This window comes from Hydra vulgaris, chromosome 06, assembly GCF_038396675.1.
Source record: "Hydra vulgaris chromosome 06, alternate assembly HydraT2T_AEP".
Taxonomy (NCBI): domain Eukaryota; kingdom Metazoa; phylum Cnidaria; class Hydrozoa; order Anthoathecata; family Hydridae; genus Hydra; species Hydra vulgaris.
Genome location: NC_088925.1, coordinates 9,097,501 through 9,118,074, shown reverse-complemented (window position 1 = coordinate 9,118,074; position 20,574 = coordinate 9,097,501). Strand labels below are relative to the sequence as shown.

Sequence of the window (20,574 nt, the reverse complement as noted above, 5' to 3'; positions counted from 1 at the left end):
TTTATTTACTTTTGACTTTCGTCCAACATTTGCGTGTTGGACGAAAGTCAAAACCATTAATTTAATTACAAATTAATCATTTTTATAAAAAAACCACAAAAATGCAATATTAATTGACCAGAATGTTTTTAAAAACATTATGAATGTTTTTAAAACATTCCAAATGTTATTAACAATATAAACAATGTTTTTATTTTTATTTTTTATAATAAAATGTTTTTATTTTTATTTTTTTTAATAAAATGTTTTTATTTTTATTTTTTTTAATAAAATGTTTTTATTTTTATTTTTTTTACTGTAAATCATGCGCGGAGTGTTGCTACATCGACTATCTTATAGCCTGACTCGCAATGGAGTGCTGCTACATCGACTGACAAATAGTCTGTCTCGCAAGGGAGTGCTGCTACATTGACTGACAAATAGCCTGACTCGCAAGGGAGCGCTGCTATTCCGGTCTTGCATTTTAATTGTTACTTTTTATCAACAAAATATGGAAAAAACTTTCGAGTTCTATATATATACCTTTGAGTTCTATAAATTCCGGTCTTGCATTTTAATTGTTACTTTTTGTCAACAAAATATGGAAAAAACTTTCGAGTTCTATATATATATATATATATATATATATATATATATATATATATATATATATATATATATATATATATATATATATATGTATAATATATATATATATATATATATATATATATATATATATATATATATATATATATATGTATATATATATATATATATATATATATATATATATATATATTTAGATATATATCTAATTTTAAAGAATAATGAGTTGGATCTAGTGATTGACTGAAATTCTGTTTCAAATTTAAATTTGATATTAAAATTTTGGTTTCGGTACATTTTATAAATTTGGTAAGAAGCAAAATTTCAATTAGATTTTCTAATGAAATTGTTAGATTTTCTGACAAAATTATTTTTGTTTAGGCAAAATTTCGGTTTTAGTTTTGGTAAAATTTTTGTTGAAATGTTGGCTCCAGGTATGGAACTAGGTACTAGAACTACCCAAAAGTTATTTATGGTATATTTTTGTTTTGGTGTATTTCTTGTTTCCGTCAATCACTAGTTGGCTCACAAAAACATTCGCTAATTCGTTAGCAAATTAGATATATGGTTTTGTTTTTTATTTAATATTTTACATTATTAAAATTTGCTACTTAATTTAATTCTTGTTGGTTGTTGTTTGGGTTGTTCAGTAATCTCTTATCTATTATACACTGATTATATTGTCAGTATTTCTGAGAAAAGGTTTTATGATGCTTCTTGGTGCATTTATTGTTATCCATTTAAATGTAATTTATTTTTAGTTCTATCTTAAGGTACAGTTAAAGATAAAACTATAATTATTAATTACTATTAATTACTATTAATTATTAAATCATTTAATTATTAAGTTGAAATTAAAAGTCAAATAAAACTTGAATACTTTTAATGACTAGTTGTATTATGATTCATTGTATTCAATTGTATTTTATTTTAGGTATTTATACTATATATATTTATATATTGACCAAAAAAATGGTTTTAGCAGATTTAGGTAGAAAAATTACAAGTGCCTTAAAATCTCTTAGCAATGCTACAGTTATAAATGAAGAGGTTTTAAATCTTATGCTGAAAGAAATATGTGCAGCTTTACTTGAAGCAGATGTCAATGTTCAGCTTGTTCAAAAATTAAGAGCAAATATAAAGTTTGTAATATATATATATATATATATTAAAAGTTTATGTTATATAAATCAAAACTGTTTTTGTATAAATTTGTTTTTGATTGTTTTAAATGTACTTTTGTTTAAGATGTTATTAGTAACTTATAATTGTAAAAAGTTATTAGAAATAATTTAGAAATGCAGCTAATTTTGAAGAAATGGCTGCTGGCACAAATAAGCGAAGACTTATACAGCATACTGTATTCCAAGAGCTATGCAAGGTTTTTCGTTTTTAAATTTATTAAAATTTTAATTTTGTTTAAAGTAATAATATAATAACGAATAAATAATAAGTAATTTGCTTTGATAATAAATAATGGTTAACAATAATGATCAATGATAGTAATGTGTGATGATGTTAAAGAATCTGTTAATTTTTATTGATGATATTAATCTTTTGACTCATAAAAGATATAACACAACACTGAGATTGAACAGGGAAAAAAAGTATTTATGAAGCTTTGTACAAACAGATGCTACTAATAGTGTTACTGTTAACTGATGCAATTTAAAATCTACATAAGCTCTAACTACCATACTATCCAACTGATATTTGCATGAACCAAAAAACTTTAAATCTTAGTAAGTGCTTCCTATATCTTTTTTACTATTTGTACCTAACGTTAAACTAACCTAAAAGTGTGTAAGCTATAAGATGGTTTGATTCTTGCACAAGCAATTATTAGTATAGAAATTAACTCCCATATATGTGCCAAGCGGTTTCTTAAAAACAGTTTTTTTACTAGTGCATACCAAAGTAAAATATTAAAAATATCAAAAGTACTTTTACAAAAAAGTACATGCTTTTACAGACTTATAACTGTGTGCAAAACTATATTAAGTCTTGTAAGTATGTGGAAAACTTCATTGGTTTGCACTTATGATATAAAATGCAAAAATAAGCTTTAGTCATTGCTTCTATTACTTTACAGACTTTGGTTATCAAAATACTTCAATTAGTTCATGCTTGACTATTCAGTTTTACTGTTTTCTATTTCAGATTTAGTTGGTGGTTCATGTGGTTCTACATTCTAAATAATAATTTTGTTACTTTATTTTTTGTAAACACCCTATCTTGTAATTTATGTATGACATTGAAAACTGTATGTGGATGTAATGTATAAATTGACAATCCATTAACATAAGTTTGCTATTCCACCAATTGTTACTTATGGCACTGTTTGCAAAACAATTTTAAAGTTTTTTTTTCTGTAATCCTAGTTTTGACTTAGGGTTCAAAAAGTTTTGGACGATTTTTTGTAAAAGTTAGGATTCCATAGGTGATCATTATTAGATCAATGACAGTGCTTGATAGAGGTAATGATAAATGTTTGCCTTGAATATGTGATATCATCTTCTTAAAAGTTTACATTAGTAGGTTGTTTTTTGTAGGTATTGATTTTGTAAGCATTTCATATTTTGTTGTAGGTATTGATGATTTATAATTTCCTTTAGGTTTTTCCATTTTTAGCTAGTTGATCCTGGAGTCAAAGCATGGCAACCAATCAAAGGAAAAAACAATGTGATAATGTTTGTTGGACTACAAGGAAGTGGTAAAACCACAACTTGTACTAAGGTATTTCTAAGATTTTGTTGCAACACATTGTTTTTTAATATTTTTTAATTTAAAATAAACAACTTAAAAGAGAATTGTTTAATTTGGCAATTTTGATTTTAATGTGTTTTTATTATCTAATAATTCAGGGGCTATTTTAGAAAAAAATTGTCTAGAATATCAAAAATTGTCTAGAATAGACCCTGTAATTATTTTAATGTAACAATCATATATTTGTTTTAAATAACATAGTACATTTTGCTATTGGTATGGCGTTGTTGGTTTATAAAATAAATGGATTTTTAGGTTATTTATTTAATTTTGATCACATTGATTAGTTTGTTTTTTTATATATTTCTTTATAGAATTAATAAATTTCTATAAAAAATAATAAAAATTAAAGTTGTACAATTATCATTATAAACATTTTTATTTTTAAAATAGCATTTTAAAAAAAATTACTATAATTTTGTTTTTTTAATGCAGTTTAAAAGTTTGTTTAAAATAGCAAATCTAAAATAAGAAAAAAGTTTATTTTTGAAGGTTCCCAAATATTATTGGACACATTTGCATTGAAACCAATATGTTCAAGAGGTGCACTTTAATCAGTATCACATGGTTATAGAAAAAATTGCAAAGTAAACTATTTATAAATTTAGGTTCTTGAATATAGTAAAAAAGCCTTACAAAACACCAGTGGTTGCAATTTATGCATCCAAAAGCTAGTTATAGTGGTATGTTCTATTTAACCATTTCATATCATTGTAAAATTTGGTTTTATACCATTTTAAAAATGGTATATAATTTTATAAAGGTTATATCATTTCATACCATTGTTAAAATGGTTTCATACCATTGTAAACTTGGACATAGCTCAGCATGTTTTAGACATGGTATAAGATTAAAACTCTAGAACACAGTTGATAGTGAATGGATTAAAAAAACAGAGTAGTAGCCTCTAGATGATATTTAGCACAGTTAGTTTGCTGATCTTTTTTGTAGGCAGTCATTTTATTTGCTTATTATATTGGTTAGTTTCCAACTATTTGGACAGATTTTATAAATGCTTAAATTCGTCTCATTTGTTTTTTTAATATATATTTTAAATTGTAAAATTGTAAATTTTTTATCAAAGTCTTGACTCATTACAAAGTAGTCAGTAAAGACTTTGATTTATTAAATAAAAAGGTATATATATATTTTTAAATTAATAGATTTATTTTTTGACTACTTTTTAGTGAGTCAAAATCAAATTTATTAACTTTTATAATTTTTTTTTTGTTATTTAATAATATTTATTATGAAGGATTAATTATTGGTGGATTAAGTATCATCTTTAGATACATAAGTAATTTTTTTTTTGACTTCAATGATAACTGACATTTAAAATAATATGAAGCATATAATAGTTTTTTTAATTTTAAGCTGGCGTATTATTACCAAAGGAAAGGCTGGAAGACATGTTTAGTATGTGCAGATACATTCAGAGCAGGTTAATAATATTACTTCATGTTGTTGTTGTTTTTATACTTTCTGAAATTTTTTATTTATATGAAATTTTTATTTGAATTTTATCTAATATAATATTTTTGTTTGTGTCATACTCCTTCTTTATAAACAATTTTTTTAAATGGCCTAATAATTAACACTGACATTTGAAATTGAAACATAGTATGTATAAACACAGTGCATCAAAATAGCGTTGTTGCATAGGGTGTATCCTTAACACAAGTTGGCTTTGTTAATTATGGCTTTGGTTGAGCTAATTTATTTGTTAATTACATAGTTAAAAATTTTAATCTTTTTATTGATTTACTAATTACAAATTATTGTGCATAATTACTTAATGTACATTCTCAATGGACACAAGGCGTGTTTAAAACATCTAAAACACCTATTAAAATGTATTAATAGATATTTTAAATTTTAAAAAAACAGATCTTGTGCCCACTGGATATTAACTCATTGTACATAATTACTCATATAATAACTCATTATACATATTTACAACTTATTGTGCTGAAAACTCAATGTTGCACATTGATAAGTGCTGGTTTTCTTGTTCTACCATTTGATAAAATTTCTATTATTGGATAATTTTCTGCCAAAGTAAATAACAATCTGTTCAATAAGTTCCAGATAGTCTACATAAAGATTTAGCTTGGCAATAGACCAGTTATAAAGAATATTTTTTCTGCTTGATATTTGATTATCATTATACCAGTAATTTTTATAGGAAATTGAATTCAAGTTTCTAAAGTTTCTAAAATTCTAAAGCTTTTTGAAAGGTTGATATAATAATAAAATAGAGTGAATTGTCCGTTATGATTTTTAATAACTGCTTCCTATGTGTTTTTAATATGCAGCAAGGAATCCAATAAAACAACTTAAATTATATAAAAATAAACATAACAACTTTATCACAATTTTATTGGGGTTTAATTACAAAAATACTGATGTGGATCGTTATTTATTTAGATGTTGTCTTGAATAGCTTAGTTAAGTTGTTAAAAGGAGTTGGAGAGTGGTCTTTTCTTAGACAGAAAAAAAATGGTCAAATTTACATAGATTTGTTACTTACAAAACAGGAATTATTAAAAATGATAGAAAAAAAAGGAAGGTACTCGTAAATGCCTAATACATAGCATTTGATGTTTATTAATTTTAGGGAAAATTTTTACGCCCACCCTGAGCTTATTAACATCACCTTCCCCTGTTTATTCAATTTTACTTGTTATGAACAATGAAACTATATTTTTAATCTCAAAAAAATTCAGTTTTCTTTTATTTTTTAAGACCAGTTTAGGTTTTAAAAATAAGGAAATATAAACTCACTTATAGGAAGAAAAAAAAAATTCCCACTCATCTGTTTGTTAAGACTACCTTCCTCCCCTCTCCTTACTTTCCCATCTACCTAAATTTATTACATCTGGATAAAAATTCTCATCCATCCTTTTATTCCTACCCCACATTGTATTAAGCACCTGAGAGTAATTTGACAGTAATGAAACTGAAACAGCTTTAACTATATCAAACTATCCCTTTAATTGTTGCTGACTTGCTTTTTCTGTTTTCTTGGTAATTTTATAAAATCCAATCCTAAATTTGAAAAAATTTATTAGAATTTTACAGGGGATGAGTTGAATTAAAAAAGTGCAAATGTATAGGCTCATTTTTTTTTTAAAGTTATCTTGAATAATTTAGTAAGAGTTGTCATGAATTGGATTGTGGTCTTTTCTAAAACAGAAATAAAAAACATTGTCAAATGTACATCATTAGTAGATAAATTTAAATGAGGAAATTTAGAATCATAATTTGACTTTTTTATTTAATGTTTCTAAATATTTTATTATCTTTTCATTACTAGATTAAACAAGTTATGACTTATTAAATTAATTTAATGAATAATAAACAGTTATTTTTTTATTGACCAATGGCCCACAATTGGTTGAGACAATTATTGGTAAAAAAATCAATATTTATTTGAGTTGTTTACCATCACTTTCTGCATTTCATTATTTTATCACTTTCTACATTATGCGTGCAACAACATGTTTTATATGATGGGGCATTTACTATTTTATTTAATTTGGAATTTAGCATTTTATAAAATTGAGCCTAAAAGGTAACTCATAGTAAGATTGTAATAACCATTAAAATATCATAACAAATATATACAATCTACCTCTAATCTCCACCTTATTTTTTTTACCTAAAAATATTTTAAAGAAAATACTTCTCACAGCAATAGGCAAGGGACTTCCAGTTAGGTAACATACTGTAATAGTGGTAAGTATTATTGCTAATTCAGGAGGTGATGTTTCTAATTTTGCGCTCTCTTTTTTCAATTGTATTTAGAGTTATGGAGGAAGTTGTAAATAAAGGAAGAGAAATGGTTATAAAACATACTGATCGCTTGCATTCAAAAATTAGCCTAATAAACTTGTTAAATTCATTTAATCAATAGACAAATCAAATTTTTGTTCTGATGTAATAAATGAGAGGCGATAAGAAGGGGGAGGGGGAGAAAGGGGACTAAATAAACGGGGGAGTAGGAGTTTTTATATAAGAAAGTTTATATTTTCTAATTTTTAAGAGCTAAACGTATTGCGATCGGAAATCGCGATTACTTTTCGCACCTTCGCGATTAGTTTTTTCTTAAAATTTGTTTTTTCGCGATCTTTCTTTTTTTCGTGATTATTCTTTTTTTATTTTAGAAGATTGATACTCTATTCGCGAATGTTTAGTGTTCTTTTACAGTATAAAACTGCAGTGACTTCTGTAACGATAATTTTTTTTTAAAGCGGAGCATAAAGTAAAAGAAAAAAAAATAAAAGATTTAGAAAATCAATTAGCAAAAATGTTCAAATGCAGGCAAAAGACTGATTGTTTATTGAAAAATTTATAAAAAACAAAAGATTAAACACCTATTCGAATCAAGAAATAACAGATTTTGATTGAAAAAAGAAATAAAAGTTAATTGATTGAAAAGTCACTTTCTTAACCTGAATTCTCAAGGGCTTTATTCCAATTTAACTCATTCATTATAAACAAATTTAATGATATAAACGATCAAAATATTTGCGATTACGATCTAATACTTTTTCTATTAGCAATCAAAAAAAGTATTAGATCGTAAAAGATATTATTATTTAGACACATTTTTTCTTTCGCTTTATTTTATTGAATGAAAAAAGTGAACGCTAACTTTTATTAAAAAATACATAGAATGAAAAAGCAATAGATAGAAATATCATGAAATAGATTTTTATCTATTTCATGATATTTCTATAATTTGATAATTTGATAAGGTTACTTAGATAAGAAAACTTACTTAATAAGAATTTAATTATCATTCTTGTTTGTGGTTGTGCGGGTTTTCGTGAAAATGTTAAGTTTTAACATTTTATCACGATAATGTTTTTGTCATTTTTAATAGTTTTTTATAACTGTTTCAAATTTATAGATTGTTTTGTTAGAGTTTTAAATAATTTTTTTTACTGATAAAAATTTATAGAAAATTAAATATTCTAGTTGTTTTAAACAGTTTAAAATATGTAAATAAAAAATATATATGCATACATATATATAAATATATATAAATGTATATATATATATATATATATATATATATATATATATATATATATATATATATATATATATATATATATATATATATATATATATATATATATATTATATATATATATATATATATTTATATATATATATATATATATATATATATTATAAATTATATATTATTTATATATACAGTTAGAGAAATAAGTATGCAAACAAAACATTTTATTATGGAAAATAAACTTTGTCAGGTTAATTCAAAAAAGTAACTTTATAAAAATAAAAAAATGATAATTCTGAAAGAAAGTTTAATTATGAATTCAATATGCAAAAAAAAAAAATTAAGATTCATTTAAACTATGCAATTTTTTTGCATTAAATAAGTATTTAAACAAACTTTTAAAGATTAAGGTTTAAAGATTAATGCTTCTCTGAGTAATTATTTTTATGACTTTTTAATATTGAGTTGGACTGCCTTAAGCTTTTATGACTTCTGTAATTCAACAAGGCATCAATTCAACTATTTTTTTTTTCGTATCTTAGTCGATATCAGACCAAGCTTTTTGAAGCATGATCTTTAGCTCTTCTTTTCTTTTTAGACATTGTGTGCCACATTTTTTATCCAGAACAGCTCAGAGATGCTCAATTGGATTGAGATCTGGACTTTGTGCTGGTCATTCAAGTAACTCAATTTGCTTTTGGATAAAAAACTCTTTTGCTTTCTTTGATCTATGCTTAGGGTCATTGTCTTGTTAGAAGATAAAATGTTTTCCTAATTGCAGTTTTTTAGTTGAAGCCAGAAAATTTTTATTGAGAATGTTAACACAAACCTCAGAGTTTAAAATTCCATCAATTAACTCCAGTTTTTCCTGTTCCGTTCCAAGCCATCAACCACCATACCATAACATTGCCTCCACTAAATTTTACTGTGCCTTGAATACAACTGAGTCTGAATGCTTCTCTTTTTTTATCCATACTTTTTGAGCTCCATCGAACTTCACAAGATTAAATTTTGACTCATCTGTCCACAAAACTTTCCTCCAGAATGATACCGGCATATTTAGATATTTTTTAGCAAATGCAAGTCTTTGTTTTTGATCAGTTTTTGAAAGGAATGGTTTCTTGCGTGGAACTATTTCTTTGAATCCACTTTATTTCAATCGATTTTTAAATAGTACATAAGCTCACTTGTAACCCAAAATCTTTCTCAAGATGGCTTGACACTTTTGGTGCTGATAAAAGCAGGTTTTTTCCCCATTTTGATAATTTGTCAATCTATTCTTGATGTGTTTTCATGCTTAGCTCCGGATCTTGGCTGATTTTGCACATATCCAAACATATTATACTTTTTAATCACATTGCTGATGGTTCCTAATGCCATTCCAGTCGCTTTATTTATCGACCAAAATGTTTTACCATGCTTGAACAAGTCAATAGTTAAGTTGCGCTGAGCTTGGGACCATTCCTTGATTTTCACTTCCATACTTGATGATATCAATGGTAAATCAAATGAATTTAAAAAAATATCAGTCAACTATTAAAAATTACTCATTGTAAAACAACAATATTTCTAAAACTATTGATTTAAAAACTTTTTTTAATAATCATTTTCAAAACTTCGTTTACAAAACAACATGTTTGGATAATTATGCGCAAATCCATATTAAAGTTTGATAATTTGCTTAAATAACTCATATTGTTTAATTTATGTATGTATTTAAATTTAAACTGTATTTTGAATGTGTAAGATATCAGAGAATAATTTAATTACACAAATTGATCGCCCTTCTAATATTTCAAACCCAAGAAATTGTATATATGGAAATTTGATTGAGAAGCCACTGATGGATTTTTTAAAATTATGTAAGGCAAAGCAGGTATTAGGAAGATATCATTTCCTTTTAGAATTGGGTAACATTTCTAGATAAAGTTATGTTATTAAAGAAATTAAAGTTTGTCAATTATGAAACAAAATGACAGTACCATGTTTTACCAAGAAATCTGTGCAAAGAAAAGTAAAGTCTGCTATTAAAAATTATAAATTTGTTAATTAAATCAACACAAAGTGCAAATAAGAAGTATTATAAATAGCTGGGATAAATTATTTGATTTGTTGACTAAAAATATTTTTTTATAAACTTCAGAAATTTTCCAATGGGGGCAAAGGTCAGTGCAGTATTGTGACAGAGCCTATTACAACACATTCACGTGACCTGCCACCTAAAAGAAAAGAACTTGAAGATTATAATCAATTGTTTGATGATACAGACAATTCTAGTAGTGATGATTACACAATCCCATTGAAATGTGCAATGATCACCGGTAAAATGGTAGCTAAGATATCTGAAAATGATGTGCATCCAATAAGTTGTGTTTTTTATAATTAACAAAAAACTATCAATTGCAAAATTATTTGGAAATAAAATTGCCAAAGTAATGCATTCGCTTTGAAAAATCTTTATCAAATGCCAAGGTTTGCAGGTCTTTTTTTAACAAACGTGCTCACATTTAACCATTTGTTGCACCCTGTATCCTATAACTTTTTTATAATATTTAAATTTTTGACGCAAAATTTTATTGAATTTTACGGCACTTTTAAACAGCCTAATTTACTTATGTTTTTAATCATTTTTTCTGGTTTTTCTTTTATTTATTTTGTTATTCTTTAAAATATTTTTTTTTTAGTATAATTTTTGTATTATTTTTTAAAATATATTTTATTCTCTTTTCAGTTTAAGAATTGTTTATTTAAATTTAAGTTTGCTTTGTTTTTTAAAACAAAGTTTTCTGAGGCATCCTTTTTAAAAGCGCTAGTTATCAAAAGTTGCAACCGTGGCTAAATTGTCAAAACAAAGTATTATGTGGATGGTCATATAAGGCATGCGCCCGCATGTCTCTTACGCGAAGGCCTGATGTTTACTTGAAATTCTGAGATTCAAAATCTATGAGCGTTACAATACAAATTTTTAAAAACTCCTCTCTGGCTCACAAGTCATCATCATATTTTTGAATTATTCTTCGGATCATTTTGGAAAACTTTATTTCAAAGACTGACAACAACTAATGTTATACATTTTACAATTATTGAAATCAAATTGCTTCACTTTCAAGAAACTTTCCTCTTGCAATTTCCATTAGGTCCCTTGAAATTAAAAGTCTTTCTTAAAAAAATGCAAATGAAAACTGCATTTACTTTACAAAAAGTACATTTTAAAGTATCTTGCATAAGAGATTTATAAGATGCTACAAAATTATCAATTTGCAATTTATTTAAAATGAAGCTGTTTTTAAACCTTCAAGGTAACTATCAGTACATAAAAATTAGTTAACAAGGTAGTTCGAAATACATAAAAACAAACATATTAAACAAATTCAAATAAAATTTCTTATCTTCAGGGCACGACTGTGCAAAACAAAGATTTTAATGTGGTCAAAAATTACAATAAGTAGCTGATTTAGCACAATACAAATAATAACTGCTTTTATAACTCCCTTTTAAAGGTGAAATAGCATTAGTTACAAGACAGTTGTTTTACTGAAAAAAATATTGTTCATAACAAATATTTGCTAATGATATAAAATTCCTAATCTTTTTTGACTTTCCTACAAAATACTAATTTTGACATATTTTTGGCTAAAAACAAAAATAATTGAATTTGGTAGCACTCAATATTTTTTTCTATTTTGTTAATAGTTTGCAGCAGTTTTCTATTAAAATGAAGCAAACTTTTAATAGTTTGCTTTTTTTAATAGAGCAGCTTGCAATGTTCGTTTGATGAGAGCTTTTTTCCGCTCCACACTTATTTACTACTGCCGAGGCCTGTATATATATATATATATATATATATATATATATATATATATATATATATATATATATATATATATATATATATATATATATATATATATATATATATATATATATATATATATATATATATAAATATCACACATTATATTTTAGGTGCTTTTGATCAATTAAAGCAAAATGCTCTAAAAGCAAGAATTCCATATTATGGAAGGTAAGATGAAGCTTATTTATTTCTTTTTTCCCAATTTCTAATGTAATAACTCTATATTTTTCAATTAATAACTCATTACTCTTAGTTAATAATTTGTAGTTCTTATATAATAAGGTAATTTTTAACACTCACTGTTTTAAGTTATTATGTGCATTTACTAATAGTTATGCTGAACCCGACCCTGCAGTAATTGCAGCAGATGGTGTTGAAAAATTTAAAAATGAAAATTTTGAAATAATTATTGTGGACACAAGGTATTTTATAACCTTCTTTTAGTTTGTTATGTATTTTTATCTTACTTGATTTTTTTTTTGTACCAACATTGTTTTATTATAGTTTATTTTATTATATCCATTTACATATTATTAAATATAAATATTATATGTTTTAAACAATTTGTTTGATTATAATTCAATTAGTGGTCGCCATAAACAAGAAGATTCTCTTTTCGAAGAAATGTTGCAAGTTTCTAATGCTGTTGTAAGTTTTATATTATTCATTTTCAAATAATAATATTAAATTGTTTTGTGGTCTAAAAAAAAAATTTGTTCTTCAAAATTAATTTTTGTATTTACAGAATGTTGAAAAAACTCATTCAGCTAAGATCTGCATAACAGCTGTGCTGTTGCCTAAAAACAAAGAATATATTATATTACTACATTATATTTAGTTAAAAAATGCAAAACAAACATTTTTGCTTCCAAATAAAAATCACAAATTTCTGTTTAAAACTTTTTATTATATATTTATATATATTTGAAATTTAATTATTCATTATTATTGTTTGATGTTAATTGAGTTAAAACTAGGCCTGTAAATCGAGCCGAACGAGCCAAGCTTGCCAGGGCTCGGCTTGGCTCGTTTACATATTAAGAGTTCAGACTCGGCTTGAGCTTGTTTCGAACATGAGATTCTTTGTTCGAGCTTGGCTCGTTAAGGATTAGTATTGTTTGGGCTCGGCTTGTTTTACATGTTGCTCGAGCTCGACTGGTTTAAAACTCGAAATAATTATTGTAACCTGTTAGTTTAAAGCTCGTTTAGTAAAAAAAAATTGTTTGTTAAAGGCTCGTCTGTAAATAATGCAAGTCCAAATCAACAAACAACATAAACAATCCTACAGTCTATTAAACATGAAAATAAACAACATAATGAAATAAGATCCCACAAATCTAATAGTTAAAAATAAAAGTTAAAACTAATAGTTCAATGTTCAAACTTAATGTTCAAAGTTCAAACATAATGTAAACTCTCACAAACATAATAATTCCTATTAAACACTGCACTCTAATAGTTCAAATTACATTTTCACAAATATAAGTCTTGCTCTCATTGCATTGGATAAATAAACATTTTGCCGACCTCGTTTATATGTTTTATGGTAACTCCTTTGTGTCAAATTTTTTTTGCCGGTGTGTATATATATATATATATATATATATACACACACACACATGCACACACTCACAGGGCTCGAAATAACTGACTTTTTTGTTCCAGACAATTTGTCCGATAAATACTCAATTTTCTGGCAGACGTGTCTGATAAAACCTAAAGAAATGTGATCGAACACCATTCCTGATCACACTTAAAATTTTTTTTTTCAACTTGACCACAGCAGTTTGTTTTGACAACTTAAGGCATTTCAAAAATGAGCTGAAAATAAAAAGAAAGTTTAAAAGATAACTTATCTTAAAACAAAAAATCTTAAAGAAAAAGAAAAACTCTAGGCTCAAAAAACTAAAATTTGAAATGGAAAACATATTTATATTACATTTAAAAAAAAATTCTGTTCTATGCAAAAAGTTTTGTGAATTATTATAAATAAATTAAATACATAATTTATTATGTTTACTTATTACTTCATTAAATAAAGTAACAAATTAATTCTAATGGTTGTTTACAACAAATCCATTTTATTTAAATTATCAAAGAATATTATGCATGTTTACATTTATATAAATATGTATTTTTTGATAAATCTTTTCAAACTTTTTCTATGATTACTTTTACAAACACTTTTAATAGCAAAAAAACTTTAGTGCGAAAACAAACTTTATAAAACATAACTCAAATTTTATAGTGTAGTAAAAAGTGCTGGTTTCTATAACCATTAAAAAAACTATTACATTAAAGTTTTTATAAAATAAATTTAAAAGTGGTTTTAAAAGCTAAAATATTTATTTGAAATTTATAAAAACCATTGAACAAAAAATAAAACTAATGCTAAAATATAAATTTAAATTAATAATTAATTGCAACATTTTAATATAAATAATAAAATCCGGGCTGCTTAGTTCAAAAAAAATTTTATGCTTAGGCGTATGTTACAAAATTATTAGCTCAAAAAAATGACGTATTTTGTTAACATAGCTGTGTGTTCAACACACAGCTATGTTAATAAAATACTTTAATTTAAAATACTTTAATTTTAGAGCATCTAAAATGATTATAAAATGAATGCACACAAAATATGGGTTGGACAAAATAACTGATAGATGTTGTTTTTTACCGGACAAGTGCTAATGTCCAGCGGCTATTTTGAGTCCTGTATATATACATGTCTCCCTCAGTCGATGTAGCAGCACTCCACTGCGAGTCAGGCTATTTTCAGTTGTTGTATGTACTAAAGCCCCCGGCACCAGGCAATTTCAGTATGGCGTCACACTGCTCGCCTAAATCAGCAGTAAAAGATATATATATATATATATATATATGTATTGTTTTAAATTGTGTTGTGACAAAAAATATTTATTGGTATTCCATGCATATAAATTCCATAGTAGGATGAAAGTCATTCACACAAGCAATCCAAGACTAACTAGCACACTGTTCACTTGTTTGCCATTGAGCATCTGTACTACTAACCCAATCAACACCCCAAAAAATGTACATTAACAAATGGGCTCATCATTGGGTTAATATTTTTTGAGTCTTAAATCTTTTTTTTTTTTTGCTTGTTTTAGTTGGCTGACTTGCTTTTAAAAGGTATTTTTTTGTGTTTTGTTTTTTTTTTCTCACATTTTCCACTTTTTGGGGCACAGCAATAATTTTTTTTTGACTTCTAGATATTTTTTTAGCAGCTTGTTTTTCTATTTTTTATTTTTTTGATTCTTGTTTGGCTTTGTCAAAAGCTGTTGCATCGGCTGAGGTCACATTATAATTGGCTGGCAATTTAATTCTTTTGCATTTTTCTTTTTTATCATCTAATAAAATCTTTGAGCAAAATTAAAACTGATTGGTTGATATCTTTTCCTGCCTTTCCCTTAACTGTTTTATTTATCATATTTAAACTTCTAAGTAACACTTTTTGGTTTGACATTCCACTTGTTTGGTGGCATAATAAATCTAAAACTCCTAAAACACAATAGTGTTTTAGGAGTTTTAGATTTATTGGTTACAGACTGAAATAAACTATTGTTCTCTTTTTTAACAGCTTTTTAACAGTTTCAATAGTTCTCCCAACTGCAGTTTTTTTAGAAGCAATTTTTGATCAATCAAGTGGAAATAAACTACTACTGCTAAAGCCACTAAAAATTTTTTCAATATGTTTCTTAAACATGGCAGGAAATTGTCTATTTGTTAACGATTTGAAATTGGAAAATTGGAAATTGTCTATTTGTTAACGAAATTGTCTATTTGTTAACGAAATTGTCTATTTGTTAACGATTTGAAGAAATTGTTTTGGCTCTATCTAACCTGATTCGGTATTATTATAATAAAATTTTTTAGCGCCACCTATTTACCAGCTTTTTATAATATGTTTTGCTTTGCAAATTACCCGATGTGGCAAAGAATTTCCATAACATCACAATATTTCAAAATACTAGTCATTTTCTTGTCGTTGTTTAAAGCAAATTTTTTTGGATAATAAAAAATATGAACTGATTTATTATTGAGATTGCGCTCAAGATTGATGGCACTTACTTGGTCAAACCAGTTGTCAAATATTTTCCTGTATAGGCACTGCTCAAATAGTTTGCATGCCACTAGCTTTTCTTGCTCTAGTTTCATTTTCATTTTTTTTATGGATTACAATTTTTTATTGGTTTTCCATCTTTGAATAAGTGAGTTTGTTCTGATTCACAAAATGTCACTTCTCTTCAAACCAAAACCATTATTGCTCATATACTTTAAAAGATCAACAATAATTACCTCGACGGTTTGATTCATTTTTCTTGGTGCACTGGCTCCAAAAAATTTGTATATGCTTGGTTGTGAATAGTTGATTAATCAGCGTCAAATTTAACCAAAGTATTTGTGCTAAATACAATTATAAAAGTGCTTATACAATCTTCATTTTATTTGTAAAAACAATTTTTTTTTTGTAAAACTGTTTTGTTTTTTTTGTTAATTTTTTTAATAAACACACTTTTAAAAGTAACAAAATGTCTGGTCATCTTGCCGGGCTACTGACAGGGATTTTTTAAAATTACTAAAAATGATTTAAAAAAAATGAATTAAAAATTTTTCAACATTTTTGCATCACATAATGAAACCTTTGTTAAGATTGACAATAACAAGCGGTACGATACAGATATCAATTATGACAAAAATAAAAAAGACATTTAATTTTTTTTTAAAAAGACATTAATTTAGTTAATTAATTAACTTTTAAATAAACCGTTTCTTATTAGACGTATTTTAGTAGTAACACATTTAAATTTTTTTTCTTCATTATTTTCAGCTGGAAAAAAATACAAAAAAAAAACTTTTACATCAGACTACTGATTATAATAGCAGACGACTCAAATGAGAAATAAAAACTGTTTCAGTTGCCTGCAGGGCGACTGGGAAATAATAGAGGATACAGCTCTAATAATGTAAAAGATGAAAAGTTTTTACAAAAATGTTCGTAATTAGGTTTTATCCGTAATTAGGTGTTTTTATGGTATTCCATCAGCTTAAAGCTTAGGAAATAAATTGCTGATTTTTTTGCAAAATATTCTCCAGATTTTTAAAGTAAGATCTGGATCCTTTTAAGTAAATAACTTTTGAATAGTTAATTGCAGTTTGAATAACATAATAACTTGCATAAGCTACTATAGTGATAAAAATAAATGGTGTTCTAATACATTTAATATAATATTGTAGTATTTTAATATAAAGTTGTAGCATTTTTATATATTTTTTACATATTTTTTATATATTTTTATTCATTCACCTACCTGGCCAAAAAGGCCACTACTTTTGTTAATTTAGTACTATTTGTTTTGTTATATAGTGGTGTTTTGATGCAAGGATCATATAGAACTTGTTAAGTGTGATTATTACTTTTTGTTTAGTCTCCAGATAACATTATATTTGTTATGGATGCATCTATTGGTCAGGCTTGTGAAGCTCAGGTTTAGAAAATATTATTTTATTATTTAAATTTTTTTCTTTTTCTTTTTTATCTATGTTTATTTATTTTGGCTATAATGTAAAACTAATTGATTTAAATTATAAAATTTAAGAAATTCTTGTTATTAAACATAGGCAAGAGCATTTAAAGAAAAAGTTGATGTTGCCTCAGTTATAATCACAAAACTTGATGGCCATGCAAAAGGTGGTGGTGCACTCAGTGCGTAAGTTTATACTAATCATATACAATTGATATATAGGATTGTTTTAATGTAATATCATAAATGGTTTTGTTTGTTAAATGTTGTTTGGATGCAAATTTATATTGTTTTATAGTGTTGCTGGAACTAGCTCTCCAATAATTTTTATTGGAACTGGTGAACATATTGATGATTTTGAACCTTTTAAAACCCAACCGTTTGTTAGTAAATTATTAGGTAATTTTTATTTTTTATTTTATTGTTCATCGATTAATTCAATGAATTATTTTATTTTTGCATTATAAGTTGTTTGTAACTTTATTGATTATTATTTATGTTGCTATACAAGTTATTTATATGTTATCAGTTATTTAAATCTTATTTGTTATCTTAAAATAAGCTTCACGTTATATTTATTAAAGAAATAATGTTCATGTAAGCAGCAGGTGTGTAATAGGTGCATTTTAAATGGTAGAAATCAATATATGCACATTGATTCCTACTGAGAAATTGTCATGCTGATGTTTTCTGACTTTATGGATCCTTGCTTACATCTATTTTTGAATAGATATCACATGGGCATGGGGTTACCATTAAGTTTGATAAAAGCATTCCTTTAAAATTTTTTATCTTTTAAGTATGTATGTAAAGGCATGGTTGTTATTTAGTTTTTCTAGTATTTTCATGAAACTTGTTTTATTTTTTTACAACATTTTTTAAATGACTAAAATAAATAAAATCCAATAGAGCACGTAGTTCTTTTTTTTTTTAAAAGATTTAAAAGAAAACAAATAGCGATTCTTGTAAAACAGAAATTGTTGCTCTTGATCAAATCAAAGTTTTCTACATATATATATATATATATATATATATATATATATATATATATATATATATATATATATATATATATGTATGTATGTATGTATGTATGTATGCATACATATATATGTGTATATATATCTATGTATCTATGTGTATATATATCTATATCTATCTATGTATATATATATCTATGTCACATATTTCTCATTATGAGAAAAAGGAAGTTTAGTGTTCAGAGACATCAAATATCTGTTTATTGATAATGTATTCATATAAAATATATACAGTAGTGGTAGAGCACTCGCTTCATAAGCAAGAGGTTCCAAGTTCGATCCCCACCACGTCCCTGGTAGTACCGCGCTCAACTTATTTCTCCGCCCATCAGACTTTGTTCGTCAAGGTTCGTGTTTTGGAAATATAGAATTGAGAGAAGATTACAACCACAATTAAGTAGCCTACTTGTCTGTGGTGGTGTCCTTGAGGAGATAAACTAACAAAAAAAAAAAGTATTTTTTAAAAACATTTTAGCCCTAATGCAACATGAATGCAGTTTTTTGCTACATACGAAACAATTTTTAATTGAAAACAAGACATTAATTTTGGACATCTGTGATTTTTTTGTTTTAAATTCATCAACTCATAAACTTCACTAACTTTTAATTTTTTAGGGCACTTATTTTGTTAAATGTAGGTGGTAACAAACTATAATATACAACCAAACTTACTCAAATCTATTTGATAGGGTGTCAAAGCCTGTCTATTTAATAGGGTGTTTGGCTTCAAAAAAATATCTAATGTCATGTCTGGAAAACACTCCTCCATTTGTCTGGTGTTTCTGCTAGAAACTTTTGATTCACAATTGCCATTTATCCAGCACATAAATTTCAAATCAGTTTGATACGCTTTCCATTTAAAGCAATTGATAATTTAAAAATCATGTAGCATAGAGCATACATCATCACACCATTTGTTGCTAACAGTTTCATCATAGCAATAAAAGTATACTTTTTGAGTTGAAAGTATACGAGACAGTTGCCTGGAATAGTGTTTATATTGATTAGGCATTTCAGAGTTTTTTTGGAAATCCAAGCAGATTACTTCACAAATAAAAATGTGCTGAGTTTGAAGACATTCCGTCTTTTCCACCTATAAAATATTCTCTCTGATAAAGCTGGAGTGAAAACTTCTTTGTTAAAACGTTTCCTTTGACAAAACTAGAATGATGCATTTAAAGCATTCTTATTTCGTAATATATTTTCAGCAGCATCAGCAGAGTCAGACAATTTATTTTGTAATATATTTTCATTAGAGTCAGACAATTTATTGAGTCTACTTTTTACTTTGTCACAAAAGTGTCCTATTTAGGATATCTAAATTACAAGGTACACCTAATGATTAAAAACCAGGCAACTCATATTATCTCCTAATGAGGGTGCAGCTCTAAAGCTCAGTTTTATGGTTCTGAGGCCAGCTGGTAATCATGTTTTCCGAACTGTGTGGTAGCTCTCAGAGAGGCTGATTCCATCAACAGCTGTAAAATATCAGAGTACTTGCAGTGCCATGTTGCGTAAGGATAGTGTCCCTGTTTGTACTTGTGGTGTGCATGTCGTGGCCACATTTAGAGCCCTTTGTTATGGCTTAGGGTTTATTAATAGTAATGAGGCAATTGCTTGGACTATTAAATAGTGTACTGAGTACTATCTATGCTTTCTATGAGTCAAGGGGGCTTTTGAGCTTGAAAAGGATCTCGCTTCTGCTACAGCATTACAGTGGCTGGTGAGCTTTAATTCAGATAA

General features: G+C 26.1%; 1 protein-coding gene across 1 annotated transcript in view; it reads left to right on the top strand.

Moving 5' to 3' along the window:
* Nucleotides 1-1,512: 1,512 nt before the first annotated feature.
* Nucleotides 1,513-20,574, top strand: part of LOC100214572 (signal recognition particle subunit SRP54) — a 27,112-nt gene continuing 8,050 nt past the window's right edge. Inside the window, exons 1-10 of the mRNA XM_065799155.1 lie at nt 1,513-1,730; nt 1,885-1,969; nt 3,220-3,324; nt 4,729-4,795; nt 12,356-12,413; nt 12,578-12,667; nt 12,833-12,893; nt 17,696-17,755; nt 17,889-17,977; nt 18,090-18,190. Of these exons, the coding sequence (XP_065655227.1) occupies nt 1,561-1,730; nt 1,885-1,969; nt 3,220-3,324; nt 4,729-4,795; nt 12,356-12,413; nt 12,578-12,667; nt 12,833-12,893; nt 17,696-17,755; nt 17,889-17,977; nt 18,090-18,190 (886 nt within the window). The 5' untranslated portion in view covers nt 1,513-1,560. The remainder of the gene's footprint in view (nt 1,731-1,884; nt 1,970-3,219; nt 3,325-4,728; nt 4,796-12,355; nt 12,414-12,577; nt 12,668-12,832; nt 12,894-17,695; nt 17,756-17,888; nt 17,978-18,089; nt 18,191-20,574) is intronic.